The 15,366-nt window shown below is 42.7% G+C and overlaps 1 protein-coding gene across 1 annotated transcript in view; it reads right to left on the bottom strand.

Moving 5' to 3' along the window:
* CYP51G1 (CYTOCHROME P450 51G1) overlaps positions 1 to 14,847 on the bottom strand; it is a 47,258-nt gene extending 32,411 nt beyond the window's left edge. The window contains exon 1 of the mRNA XM_089419926.1: positions 13,947 to 14,847. Within this exon, the coding sequence (XP_089276052.1) occupies positions 13,947 to 14,411 (465 nt within the window). The 5' untranslated portion in view covers positions 14,412 to 14,847. The remainder of the gene's footprint in view (positions 1 to 13,946) is intronic.
* Between the last annotated feature and the right edge of the window lie 519 nt (positions 14,848 to 15,366).

The raw sequence follows: 15,366 nt of genomic DNA, 5'->3' as shown, positions 1-15,366 counted from the left end.
TCTTTGTATTTGTTTATATAAGGGTTTTGATCTGAGACTTTTGCAAATTCTCAGTTCCCAGATCGTATGGAAACCTTTCCACGTCATTCTTAAGTGGGTTTCTGGTCCTCCGGATCTGGGTATCCTTGTGTCTGTATGGAATCTTGAACTGCTCACTATCATCATCAGTTTTTTCAGCTCTTTTGTTCATATCGACGTTTGCTTTCCCTCAAACGAGATTAGCGAAATGACGACCAATATCCTTAATGGATGTCAATGCAAACATTATCTTCTGACGTCCATCGACATTGATGTTGAGAACACGGAGAATGTGCTGAAATTCTTCGTTCGCTACGAGCGACATTTTCTTCGTTGTCTTCGGGCTAAGGATTTGCGTAATCTGTTGGTTGGATCAGTCTTCGGCATTTTATCTAGGATCCAAATCAATCTTGGATTTTCTCTATAGTGTTCCTGCGGCAAGAAGCAGCGGGTGGAAGCCAAAATAGAACTAAAAAAGGCAGCGACGCAACTGCACTGACAATTGGAGCAGACGCCATAAGTCCCACAGACAAACGGAAGGTTGCTATCGACATCAAGGAAGGCCGAGGGATTATTAAAAATTGTGACGAGCAAACAAAGCGGACAAAAGGAATTCTGGTCCACACCGCAAATCATCCGTTCCACATCGTCCCCGTCGACCAATCCTAGCCGGGTCAAGACGCTCTTCAACTCCGCGGCAGAGATAAAACCGTCGCCATCCTCGTCGACAACCCGGAAAGCCTCCCTCCTGCTCTTCCTCTGTGACGCCTTCTATCGTCGCGGCGCCGTAGCCAAGCCGCTGCTCTCCTACCGAGCGGTGTAGGGCAGCAAACCCTTCGAAGTCAATAACGTCCAATCCAATCTTGAAGGAGCTGCAGACTGTCGATTCCATCTCGGACAATGGGATGGACATCCTGTAGCACCCTTTCTTGTGGCACATGCGGCATGTAATTTTCTGTTGGTGCACGTGTGACCAATCTACGGCCTATACAGCCACAACACACAGTTTGTATGATGTGATGCTTGAATGTAATAGAGAATTGTCTTCTTGGACTAGCTTTAACGGGAAGCCCGCTATAAGTTCGTTATAAAAGTTTTATTCGAAGTCCTAGATGAGAATTATCAGGTCAGGGCCACCATCTATGCTGCGAGTTGTGTTAATGTTGTACTAGAACCGAAGCTGAGGCTGGAAAATCAAGCAAAGCGCAGGAGATATACTAATAGGGAAATGGCACTCACAACTCTTGGAGGATTATCATTCGAATGGTACGTGTTCAAGACTACTCTTCTGAACAATAATGTAATTCTTGATTTCGAGGAATTAATGGCTAGATGCATTCAAGAAGAAACAAGTGTAGAAGAGCAAGAAATGCCCATGCCTAAAGGTCCTCCTGCTGCCTTTTCTTCTCATGCTAAGAAAAGTAATAATTTCGGGACTAAATCAAAAAGAAAGGTTGGACCTAAGGGTGGAAGAAAAGGACGATGTTACATTTGCGATAAAGCAAGTCACTATGCAAGGGAGTGCCCTGATAGAAGGGACTCACACCAGGACGATGATCAAAATCCCTCTCATGGCTATCAAAGGAATGACAAATCTAATAGCAGAGGTAAAAGGAGTGCTGGAAGTCAAGGAAGAGGACAATCATTCAATAAGGCTAGAAATTCCAAGTATGAATCTAACACTGTTGACAATAAGCAAGATGAATATTATCTACCAACTACTCTATCTACCTCTGCTCCTTCGGACTCAATGGGAATTTGGCTCATTGATAGTGGTGCCTCAAGGCACTTCACTGGTTACAAAGAAGTTCTCCATAATCTGATAGAGAAAGACACTAACCTGGAAATTGTCCTTGGAGATAATATGAGATATCCCATGAAAGGTGTAGGCAATGTCTCTCTTGAATTGAATCAAGGTAATACGATCCACTTATAGGATGTATTATATGTTCCTAACATCAAAAAGAACCTGGTGTCCATTTCGGCAATGGAAGACAACGAATACAAGGTGGCTTTCATCAATGGCAAGGTACGTGCATGGAAAAACAATATTAAAGATGCCTTCACTCTTGGGTTTCGAGTTGATTCATTATATCAGGTCGGAGGAAGTCCGCTAGGTGTCATGTCTTGTGACACATCTCAAGCCTTGATCGAGAATCAAACCGATAAAAAGATCAAGATCTGAAGCACTGATAATGGAACTGAATATGAATCTAACAAGTTTCATGACTTTTGTAAAGAGGCTGGCATTAAGAGGGAGACTACTACACCATATACTCCTAAACGGAATGGTGTGGTAGAAAGGAAGAACTGTACGATTGTGGAAGTTGTCCGTGCCAAGCTCCATGATCAAAGACTTCCGAAGTTTCTATGGGCCAAAGCTGCAAACACCGCCGTATATGTACAAAACTGATGCCCTCATCAGGCATTGGGTTCCAAGACTCCTGAAGAAATGTTCACCGTAAGAAACCTGACATATCTCATTTTAGAATTTTTGGAAGCCCTATATATTTTCATGTGCCGAAAGAGAAAAGGAATAAATTGGGTGCATCTGGAAAGAAAGAAATCTTCGTGGGCTATGGTGAAAATACCAAGGGCTATAGAATCTATGTAGCCGATCAACGAGAAGTTGTGATTAGTCATGATGTCACCTTTAACGAAGATATGGCTCTCAGCAAGATGAACAATCTTCCTACAATGAGTAGCTCTCAAGAAGCTGACACCAGGGAACCAAAAGAAAAAGAGTATGACGAGATATTTGCACCTGTTGCCAGATATACCACCATTCGCTCGATCATAGCCCTTGCGGCTTCACTAGGATGTAAACTACATCAGATGGATGTTAAGACTGCATTCTTGAATGGTTCGATCAAAGAAGAGGTCTACGTGGAGCAACCCGAAGTATTTGAGATTTATGATCAAAAATGTCATGTGTGTAGGTTGAAGAAGGCTCTCTATGGGCTGAAGCAAGCACCCCGAGCATGGTATGAGAGGATCGATAGCTACTTGATGAAGCTGGGATTCACTAGGACTGAAGTCGATCCTAACCTTTACTTTAAGGTTGAAGAGGACAAACCTCTCATACTAGTGTTGTATGTGGATGACCTCTTTCTAACAGGCGCAGACCCTCTCATTCACAAATGTAAGAGGAAGTTGGCTTCTGAATTTGAAATGAAGGACCTAGGACTGATGCACTATTTCCTAGGACTTGAAGTCTAGCAGAAGCCAAGGGAAATCTTCCTATCTCAAGGAAAATATGTGGTGAAGATATTGGAAAGATTCAGTATGGTAGCTGCAAGCCTGTAACTACCTCGATGGAGCTTGACTTCAAGAAGTTAAGCAGTAGTGCTGCTGGACCTGTTTTACGAAATGCTATCGAGTATCGGCAACTCGTCGAAGCATTAATGTTCTTAATGAACTCCCGTCCAAATATATGCTTTGCAGTCAACACATTAAGTCAACAAATGGTTGAACCTCATCACATACATTGGATTGATGCCAAGAATCTGTTAAGATATCTTCGTGACACAATTACATATGGGCTAAGATAAACTGTCGGAGATGTGAGACTACTTGGATACACTGATGTTGATTGGGCCGGCAGTGTGGTGGATCATAAGAGCACTTCCAGGTGTTGTTTCTCCTTGGGATCTACTTCGATATCCTAGATGAGCAGGAAGCAAAAGTCAGTGGCTTTGAGCACCGCCGAGACAGAATATATTGCTGCTAGCATGGCCTCCTGTGAGGCAGTCTGGTTGCGAAAGCTCTTCAGTGAGCTGTTTGGATTTACATTGGATACCACCGTGATCCTATGTGACAACCAGAGTGGAATTCGTTTGTCAGAGAATCCCGTATTTCATGATCACTCCAAGCATATCGATATCAGGTACCACTATATTCGAGATATGGTGCAGCGGGGAGCTATAAGGCTCCAACATATCGGTACAGATGAACAAGTCGCCAACATTCTGACAAAGCCCCTAGGAAAGGTCAAATTTTTTACTTTCCGAGAACGACTTGGTGTTGTTCAAAAACCCTCTGATGAGGGTCCTGTATGATGTATGGAGATCTTGTCGCTCCGGGGGGGGTGCAGGGTACTTCTTGAAGCGACATATGACTACAGGGTAAAAGAATCAAAACTTTCCCTGTAACACCCCGTGGAAACTATGTAGCAGGATGATTAGTTCTCCTGTGAGGTTTGGATGATGTGTTCTCCATGATGATTATGTAGCAAGATGATTAGTTCTCTTGTGAGGTCTGGATGATGTGTTCTCCATGATGATTATGTAGCAGGATGATTAGTTCTCCTGTGAGGTCTGGATGATGTGTTCTCCATGATGATTCTGTAGCAGGATGATTAGTTCTCCTGTGAGGTCTGGATGATGTGTTCTCCATGACAATTGTGTAGCAAGATGATTAGTTCTCCTGTGAGGACAGGATTGATTAGTTCTCTTGTCGAGGCATCCTACCCATGCAGTCTGGGACTCATGGGAAGTACCTCTCATCTGATCAATGAGTAGGGAAATGAGGATAGGGACCATAGTAGTACCGATGGACGCATCGTTGTATCTACCGTACTCCCTATGCTAGGATGACCTTCATTGATCTGGGATCAATAATACTGGTCTGGGACCAATGGTAGGAGTTGTACCCACTATGACGCTGACTTCAGGTCAGTTGAGACTAGTCTGGGACCAGTGGTACATACTCTGAGACTGACTTCGGGTCAGTGGAGGACTGGTCTGGGACTAGTGGTAGGAGTTGTACCCACTATGACGCTGACTTCGGCTTGGTTGAGACTGGTCTGGGACCAGTGGTACACACTCTGAGACTGACTTTGAGTCAGTTGAGGATGATACTAGTCTGGGACCAGTGGTAGGAGTTGTAGCCACTATGACACTGACTTCGGGTCGATTGAGACTGGTCTGGGACCAATGGTACACACTCTGAGACTGACTTTGAGTTAGTATGATACATCCTCGATCATTTCTTCTTCATAATTCGGACAAAGCACAGCAGAGCAGAGCAGATCAGAACAGGGCAGTACAGATCAGAGCAGAGCAGATCAGAACAGGGCAGAACATATCAGAGCAGAGCAGGCAGGATAGAGCAGAGCAGAGCAGGGGTCAAGCTGTACAGGGCAGTGCATTTTATGGATGAATAGTAGCAACCGACAGACGAATTGCAGATGGAGTTCTCCCTAGTTGAGAGGGAGTGTTAAAATTGGCAACTAGGGCCAAACTCCATGTGGGTCATTTTATTCATGGCTGATAATATTTTTATTAGATTCCTCTCGTTGAGAGGTGTAGGATTGATTTAAAGATCATCCGATTCCGATAAGTATTTATGGAGATATGAATTTATTTTGATTATGGAATAATTATCAAGCCAACGAACGACTCATGTAGGCTCAGAAGCCCAACAGTCGCATCTATTCAATCATCAACAGTTGTGTATAAATACAGGAGGTCTTTTCCTCATTTGGACACACTCTCTCATCACATCTCTCTCTCTCTCTTGCGCAAAAAAGAGGCTCTTCTCCTACTACGCAAAAAGGGACTCTTCTCTCACACATGTGGAAGGAAGGACGCAGATTTAGGGCTGCAACTGCAGATCGGAAGTTTGACGAGCGTTGACCATCTTTCTCCCTCTCTGAACTGCGATGTAGGTGGATCTGACTCTCCTTAGAAGGCCGCATTTTTTGGTGAAGGAATCAAGCCAATCCGATGGTCGGTTTGCAAGATATTGTCTGCCCTAATTGAGGGCTGATCTAGGGTTTGTTGCTGCTGATGTAAATCAGATTTATGTACTATTTCTCTCTGCTGAATTATTGAAGATAAAGGAAGATTTGATCAAAGGGTTTCCCCACAATCAAGTTTGTCCCTGGCTATCTGCCACATCTTGTGTCTCTTGTCTTGGCTTGTTTTTTGTCGATCATTTAATGATCTATCTGCACTTTACTTTATGTACATGTGATTGTGGATAATAATAAGAAAGATAAGTAAACTGCTATAAGCATAGAACATACCATAACTTAACACATTCTCAACATAATGAGAATGATAAGGATGATCAATCTCAGATCATGATGGGCATGGGCAGCAAAATGATGATAAGAGCAAATGAGAGCGGCTCAGTCATAGGGTTGCATGATGATGGAAGATGCAACATAAAAGGCAGCAAGATGATGAATAAGATCATGGACATGGGCAGCATGATGATAATCATGATTAGTGCAGTATGCAGTGGTGCAGCAAGAGAACCAGATGTAGCACATTGATAGGTGAAGGAGTCACCTTGGAGAATCAGTTGAAGCAGAATGTCTTCAACTGATCTCATCGTTATACGAAATGATCTATGCTAGATCTAGATAAGTCAAAGTGTTGACTTCTGCTGCAAATGTACTATCTCTCTCTCTCTCTATCTATTGAACTTTGAAGAACATAAAAGAAGAATTGATAAAGGGTGTCCCCACATTGTGGGGTTTGTCCCTAGCTAGCGCCACATCTTGTGTCCTCTTGTCTTGGCTTGTCTTCTGCGATTTATATTTATGTTCTATCTGCAGATTATCTTAATGCTGATGTGATTGCTAACTGTGAAAATTTAAATAAATTGCTCTAGCATAGAACATACCTAAAATTAACAAGTATTCAAGGAGATACGAATTTATTAGTGTTATGGGACAATTCATCAAGGTCTGCTAGCAACCAAATAAACCCCACTTGTGCTCAACGTTTTAGTATAAATAGAGGTGGCCTTCAAGTCATTTAAACACACACTTGGGATCTCTTCCTCTCTGCTTGTCTTTGGGTTTTAGTAGGAGGAGAGATCCTAAGGGATAACGCTACCCTAATCTAGAGGGAGTGCCCTACGCTCTACGCTGCCCTAATGAAGAAGCCCTAGATGCAGGAGGAAAGGGAGATCTAGCACGATGAAGGAGGCCTAACAGCAGACCCTAATGCAGCCCTATGGAGAGGCCCTACGCTGCCCTATGGATAAAGGTTATACGTTGTCCTAAGGATGGTATGGATATACCTTAGCCGCAACAGCCTAGAAGAGAACAACGAGGAGTTATAAGGCTATTCCAGGAGGCCGAGGAGCTGTTGAAGAGGGTCGCAGCCCATATCTTGAGGTTGAAAGGCAAGGGGAATGCTTTGGGGTGGTTAGGTGAAGGAATATCCCTTAGAAGGGCTGTCGCAGCTAAGGGAAAGCTTGTTGCAGCAAGTCGCAGTAGATAAGAGGAGGCTGAAGGGTGGAATAGGGGTTGGAACAGCCGAGCATTGCAGCCAAGGCTTTCCTCCCATCTTAGAAAGGCAGGCACAGTTGTGGAGGACTATTCTGGCCACATTTTGAAGGCTGTTAGGACTGTTGTTAGAATGCCCTAACGAGTCATGCAATGCCGCAAACAGAGAAGCTCCAAAACAGTGATGATGACACATTGAAGCAGCATGATGATGGAAGCAGCAATGATGATGATATATTGCAGTAGCATGTTGATGAATGTTGTAGTATGATGGGTATAGTGATGAAGTGTATCATAGCATAATGAGGGGCAGCACAATGGTGAGGTGCAGCAGTATGATATAGCAAGTTCATGGTGCTGAAAGTATAGCACATTGGTACAGCAGCATGCAAGGGACAACAAACTAACATTGGGACAGTTGTATGGTACTTAGCAGCAAGTACACCAAGAATGCAATGGTACAGCCGCATGCAAGGGATAACAAACTAACATTGGGACCGCTATATGCTACTTAGCAGCAAGTACACCAAGCATGCAATGGCACAGCAAGCATGCAAGGGACAGTAAGCATGCAAGGGACAGCAAGCAAGCAATGGGACAACAAACATGGACAACTTGGTTCAACCATGACACATGGGACAGCAGTACAGCATTAGGTGCAGCAATCATGAGGTCCAACATTGTAATGATGGGTGCAACATGGTGCAGCATGATGATGAGATGCAGCACGATGATAGGTGAAGGAGTCACCTTGGAGAATCAGTTGAAGCAGCATGTCTTCAACTGATCTCATGTATCATCTTCTTAGAGATAATCTATGCTCTCATTTAGATAAGTCAAAGTGTTGACTTCAGTTGTAAATGTACTATCTCTCTCTCTGCTAAACTACTAAAGAACATATAAGAAGAATTGATCAAAGGTTTCCCCACATTGGGGTTTGTCCCTGGCTAGCACCACATCTTGTGTCCTCTTGTCTTGGCTTGTCTTCTGCGATTTATATTTATGTTCTATCTGCAGTTTACTTTAATGTTGATGTGATTGCTAATCTGGAAAAGATATTGAGCTAACTGTGAAAATTGAAATAAATTGCTCTAGCATAGAACATACCTAAAATTAACATGGTATCAGAGTTGAGGTGAAGACAAAGCCCAAGCAAGAGTGAAAGAGCAATCACCGAAGACAATTGGGAAAGGACAAAAGGATCAATGGATTCCTCATCCCTCTTCTAATTCACCAAGGGTGAAGTCGAAGTAGAGAATATTATCAGAATGGCGCAGCGGAAGTTTCTGATGGCCTACTTGAAGATCACTTCTATGGGAAGTCCAGATCTAAGGGTGGAAGGAAAGGCAGATGCCTTGGTTGAAATAAGTTCGGCCATTATGTGAAGGAGTGTCTGACTGGCAGGGACACATCACTTGATGATGATAACAATCATTCCCGGGACATCTTCAATGATCAGAGGAATCACAGGTAATGCAAGTCATCAAGGACATGGCCGACTGTTCAGAGAAAGTAAGGAACCCCAGGTATGAAGAATCAAATGTTATTTTTGATAAGATAAAGAAGTGTTGTCTTGTATTGGCCCTCTCCTTCAAATTCTCTGGGAATCTGGCTTATTGATTGTAGTGCTTCAAGGCAATCCATAGGATAGAAGGGTGCTCTCTCTCTAATTTGGTAGAGATAGAAGCATTCATGGGATTATACTTGGAGTCGATGCCACCTATCCCAGAAAGGGTGTTACCCCTCAATTGAATGAGGGTAACTCGATACGTTTACAAAATCTCTTTTATGTACCTAATCGCAAGAAGAACCTAGTGTCCATTTCGGCAATGGAAGTCAAAGGTTTCGAGGTGGCATTGATTGATGGAAAGGATACATGTTTGAAAATAGAACTTTCAAAGATGCTTTTACTCGTGGGTTCAAGGTTGGCAATTTGTATCAAATTGTAGAAAGTCCATTGGGGACCATGTCAATTGACACATAGCACCGGAGGTCTGTGAGTCAGATGATGACAGGGATGCCTGAATTCAAAAGGAGCATGAAGGTACATGTCTAAGATGTACCAAAGGAAAATCTCACAAGGGGACCATTCCCCTCATGTAGCAGGTCCACAAGTTTGGAACAACACGAGGAGGTTTGAGATTCATGATTGGGAATCTCATGTGTGCAGGTGGAAGAAAGCCCTCTATGGCTTGAAGCAAATCACCCCCGGTTTGATATGGGAGGATTGATAGCTGTCAAATAAAGCTGAGATTCACTAAGAGTGAAGTCGATCCAAACCATTGTTTGAAGGTTGTGGATGATAGACCTCTCATACCGGCACCTTCTAAGAACGACCTATTTCTGATAGGTGCGGACCCTCTCACTTGCAGAAGTAAGAGGGAGTCGGACTCTGGATATGGAATGATAAACTGCAAGCCCGTGACAACCACGAGGATCTTAACTTTCAGAAGTTATATGGTGGTGATGCTGGACCAGATTTGGGAAATGCCTCTAAGTTTCATAAACTCATTTGCATTGATGTTCTTGGTGAACTTCCGTCCGAATATATGTTTTGCAGTTAGCATGGTGAGCTCATATTTGGTTGAGCCTAATTGGATTGGTGCCAAGAATCTTCTGAGATATCTTCAGGGCAACAATCTCTCATGGATTAAGATACACTGCCAGAAATATGAAGCTGCATGATTATTCGAATGTTGACCGGGCAGGCAGTGTGGAGGATCACTATAGCACTTCTCAGTGCTGGTTCTTTTTGGGTCCTGCTTCGATATCATGGATGAGCAGGAAGCAGGAGTCTGTTGCTATAAGCACCATCGAGACCGAATACATAGCCACAAGTATGATCTCGTATGAAGTTGCCCGGTTTGGAAGCTCTTCAGTGAGTTGTTTGTACACATGATGAATACCACCGTGATCCTCTGTGACAACCAAGGGGGGATTCGATTGTTGAGGAATCTCGTATTCGATGATTGCTCCAGCAAATAGACATCAAATACTACCTTATCTAGGATATGGTAAGTCGATGAGCGAGGAGGCTCCAATGCATTGAGACTGATGTACAGGTCGCAGACATTTTGTCAAAGCCCCGGGGAAAGGTCAAATCTGCGACTTTCCCGAACGACTTGGAGTCATTGAGAGACCTTCTTATAAGGGTCATGCATGTTACATGCATTGAGCTCTAGGGGGCTTGGGGTACTTACTAGAGCAACACACGAACATAGGGCGACTCACCCTCCCCTAATGGTGTGTTGTGTACAGGATGAATGGCTCAACCTTCCCCTATGATACCCCGTGGCGACTTTGAGACAGGATGATTAGTTCTCCTATCGAGGCATCCTACCCATGCAGTCTGGGACTCATGGGAAGTACCTCTCATCTGATCAATGAGTAGGGAAATGGGGTTAAGGACCATTAGTAGTACCATCGATGGACGCATCGTTGTATCTACCGTACTCCCTATGCTAGGATGACCTCCATTGATCTAGGATCAGTATGAGTGGTTTGAGACACTCTCTTGTGATATTGATCTGCGATCAATGAAACTGATCTGGGATCAATATGAGTGGTTTGAGACACTCTCTTGTGATATTGATCTGGGATCAATGAAATTGATCTGCGATCAGTATGAGTGGTTTGAAGACACTCTCTTGTGATATTGATCTCGAATCAATGAAACTGACATCGGGTCAGTAAGAGTGGTATGACATACTCTCCTCATATGAAACTGACTTCGGGTCAGTAGAGAATGGTATGAGACATTCTCGATCAATTCTTCTTCTTCATGGTTCAGCAGAGCAAAGCTCAGCAGAGCAATGCAAGGCACTAATGACAAAGATAGTACAGTCGTACATATGGATCAGAGGATGGAGTTCTCCCTAGTTAAGAGGGAGTGTTAAAATTGGCAACTAGGGCCAAACTCCATGTGGGTCATCTTATTAATGGCAACTGATATTTTTCTTTGATCCCTCTCATCGAGAGGTGTAGGATTGATCTAAAGATCATCCGATTCCGATAAGTATTCATGGAGATATGAATTTATTAGTGTTATGGGACAATTCGTCAAGGTCGGCCAGCAACCACTTGAGATCTCTTCCTCTCTACTTGTCTTTGGGTTTTAGTAGGAGGAGAGATCCTAAGGGATAACGCTGCCCTAATCTAGAGGGAGTGCCCTAGTCTCTATGCTGCCCTAACGAAAAAGCCCTAGACGCAAGAGGAAAGGGAGATCTAGCACGGTGAAAGAGGCCTAACAACAGACCCTAACGCAACCCTATGGAGAGGCCCTACACTGCCCTATGGAGAGGCCCTACGCTGCCCTATGGAGAAAGGCTATACGTTGTCCTAAGGATGGTATGGATATACCCTAGCTGCAGCAGCCTAGAAGAGAACAACAAGGAGTTAGGAGGGTATTCCAGGAGGCCGAGGAGTTGTTGAAGAGGGCCACAGCGCATATCTTGAGGTTGAGAGGCAAGGGGAATGCTTTGGGGTGGTTAGGTGAAGGAATATCCCTTAGAAGGGTTGCCGCAGCTAAGGGACAGCTTGCTGTAGCAAGCCGCAGTAGATAAGAGGAGGTCGAAGGGTGGAATAGGGGTTGGAACAGCCGAGCATTGCAGCCAAGGCTTTCCTCCCCACTTAGAAAGGCAAGCGCAGTTGTGGAGGGCTATTCTGGCCACGTTTTGAAGGTTGTTAGGACTGCTGTTAAAATGCCCTAACCAGTCATGCAATGTAGCAAACAAAGAAGCTCCAAAACAGTGATGATGACACATTGAAGCAACATGATGATGGAAGCAGCAATGATGATGATATATTGCAGCAGCATGTTGATGAATGTTGCAGCATGATGGGTATAGTGATGAAGTGTATCATAGCATAATGAGGGGCAGCACAATGGTGAGGTGCAACAGTATGATATAGAAAGTTCATGGTGCTGCAAGTATAGCACATTGGTACAGCAACATGCAAGGGACAACAAGCTAACATTGGGACAGTTGTATGGTACTTAGCAGCAAGTACACCAAGCATGCAATGGTACAATAGCATGCAAGGGACAACAAACTAACATTGGGACAGTTGTATGGTACTTAACAGCAAGTACACCAAGCATGCAATGGTACAGCAAGCAAGCAATGGGACAACAAACATGGACAACTTGGTTCAACCATGACACATGGGACAGCAGTACAGCATTAGGTGCAGCAATCATGAGGTCCAACATTGTAATGATGAGTGCAACATGGTGCCCTCTTGTCTTGGCTTGTCTTTTGTGATTTATATTTATGTTCTATCTGCAGTTTACTTTAATGTTGATGTGATTGCTAATCTGGAAAAAATATTGAGCTAACTGTGAAAATTGAAATAAATTGCTCTAGCATAGAACATATCTAAAATTAACATTTGCAAATGAAGAATCACTGAAACTGATGTCCATTACACTTCTATGGACTTGTTTCATGTCATCCAGTCATTTCTCTGTAGAATTAACTTATTAAGTGATTGAACGTTAACTTGAGTAACGGCCCAATTTTTCTATGTTCATGGCAGTGTAATGTAGAGAACTTTTGTCTTCTTGACAATATAAATATTTTGCAAACTTGTTTTTCTTATCAAAGGGGAACATAATCATGGAGCTAAGTACTGTTAGACATATCCTGCAGGAACTGCTATGGCTTTTAGTACGGCTTCACAAACTGCTACAATGACTCTGACATACTGGGCACCATGACAGGCATCTGTGAATATGCAGATTTGTACGGGCAGGGAGTGGGTGATGTAATCCCCTTTGCCAGCATTTCATATTGCCATCTCCACCTTTGAGAAGATCGCCATGTGGAAAACCGACACCATGAATGTCCAGTACAAGAGAATTAAGTGTGTGAAGGGGCGGGCAAAGAGGTTCATCATAACCAGAACTAAAATCAATCTTGCATGAAGGCGCTGTTACCAGAATGCACAAATTCAATTATATAGGGTTTTATTGAATGAATGATGCACTAATAGTTTTATTTTCCCTCCATGCTTGAGTTCTTTATTGCATAAGCTTTATATCAGCATTCAAGCAAACTATGATGAAAAAAGAACTCTAGTGGAAGTCTCCGCAATTATCAACCTCACAAGTGAATCAATGGCTGTCGGCAAATCAAACTAAACTTGCCTAAAATATATGCTTATAAAGCAGTATACATCTTATGTTCTCGGACATCTTTTCGTTTCTTTTTTTGGTTTGGCAAATGATCATCTGCTCACGAAGTGACCTCTACCTTCGGTTAAAATGCTACGACCGAGGGACGTGTATTCTGTCAAATTCGTCAAGGGCTTGCACCCGCGCTCATCCGTTGAGATCTTAGTGTCTTTCTGGGCCATCAAGATCGCTGGAACTTTCACCTGGTCTTGGATGCGATAGTAACTCGGTTAGCCACGTCAACATGCCTTCCAGGAGTTGTGAACCCGGATCTGAGCACTGAAAGTGCTTTGATTTAACACCTAACAACAGCCCACTTGACTATGCTAAAAAAGCTAATCCATTAGGATTTAATGTAACTTACTGGTGCATGAATCTTAACAAGTGGCATACATGACCCGATGCCAGAATCTCTGAACAATTGTTTGCATTCAGAGTAAACCAAAATCAAATAAAAATTGCCTATGAACACTACAACAAAGCAAAAAGAGGGAGGGGCGACATACAGACCTCTGCCTCAAGAATCATCTGATCCACATAACTCCTCAGCTTGTTAACCCTGAGAGACTCTGTGAAGAACCGGAATTGCTCCTGTCTGACCGAATAGTCCACATCAAACACCACGCCGGGACCAAAAGTGGGTACATTGAACTGATAAACCTCCTGCTGGCTCAAATCGGACTCTGGGGCCTTGAAGAAGTGCTGTGACACCTCAGGGCCAATGAGAAATGTGACATTTTTTATCAGGAGCTTGATGGTAAACACGTTCCCCAGCTTGGGGTACTCTTCTCTGAGCATTACGATAGGACCTTTCAAGAACTTCATCAGACCTCCAACAATAGGCCATGCAGGGACCACGGGAGGGAGATTTTTGGAGGATCCAAAGCCCAATATGCTTGAAACAATTTTTGCAAGTACGAGGGTTGCTAAGATCAGGAGACCTGCTTGAACATATATGTTCTGAATGAAATCCATCTTGATATCGGATTGTAAGGCCTCTTTTGTGCCGGAGTTGAGAACCCACTTGATAGATTGCTGAATGCAGATGCCCAAGACTTCAGATCAAAGAAATTTTACTCGCAACGATTGGAGGATGAGCCCTCGCACTTTCTGACCATCCCCAATTCGCTGAATACTGAATAAGTTGAATCCTGCACCGCAGGCATGTTATAGAGAATACTGTGTGACGATTTCCGAGCATATTTTAAAGTATAATATCATTTGTGCGGATGGTGACTGCCTGGATTTGACAAATTGCGGCATGCCCACAGATTCATGGTTGAGCAACTGCGGTTTATGGTTTTTATTTGATGCAAGTGCAAGTTTTTAAATCAGTGTTTGGGCTTGACAGGGTGGAAGCTATTACTGAGATATTCGTGATATATCGATCTGGATTTCTTCGACTGTCGGGTTAGTAATTTCTTGTTGATTTAGTAATTTGAGTACTTGAGGGTTAAGGTTGGTTTCTTCATCTATCCTGTTTAATTTCAAGAATTATGTTTGGCTTAGTGTGGGAAATTAGATCTAATTTCTTAGATAAATTTCCAATACCCGATAAATTATTTATTCATCATAATAAAATAAAAACAAAATTATTATATATTTAATAATATATAAAATAAGAAATTATGATATTCATAAACAAAATTATCTCTTTATCATAATAAAATAAAGTAAAAAGCAAAAGTATTATCCATTCAGTGTACTAAAACAAAACATAAAATTTTAAGATATACTACATGCTCAATAAAAATATTTAAGTTACTTATTCATTATATAAAACAAACAAAACAAAAATGATATTGTATTCTATATAATAAATAATAAGTTTTGATAATCACACATAAAGGTATTCATTCACCATCATAAATAAAGAAAAAAAGGTCCAAATGTATTAAATACTTAATAAAATGGAATGTCATGCCTTTTG

The sequence above is a fragment of the Pinus tabuliformis genome, chromosome 4_1 (assembly GCF_031772625.1).
Source record: "Pinus tabuliformis cultivar Carrire ecotype Pingquan chromosome 4_1, CPIR1, whole genome shotgun sequence".
Lineage (NCBI taxonomy): Eukaryota > Viridiplantae > Streptophyta > Pinopsida > Pinales > Pinaceae > Pinus > Pinus tabuliformis.
The sequence above is the reverse complement of the archived record's forward strand: the minus strand, read 5'-3'. Positions and strand labels throughout refer to the sequence as shown.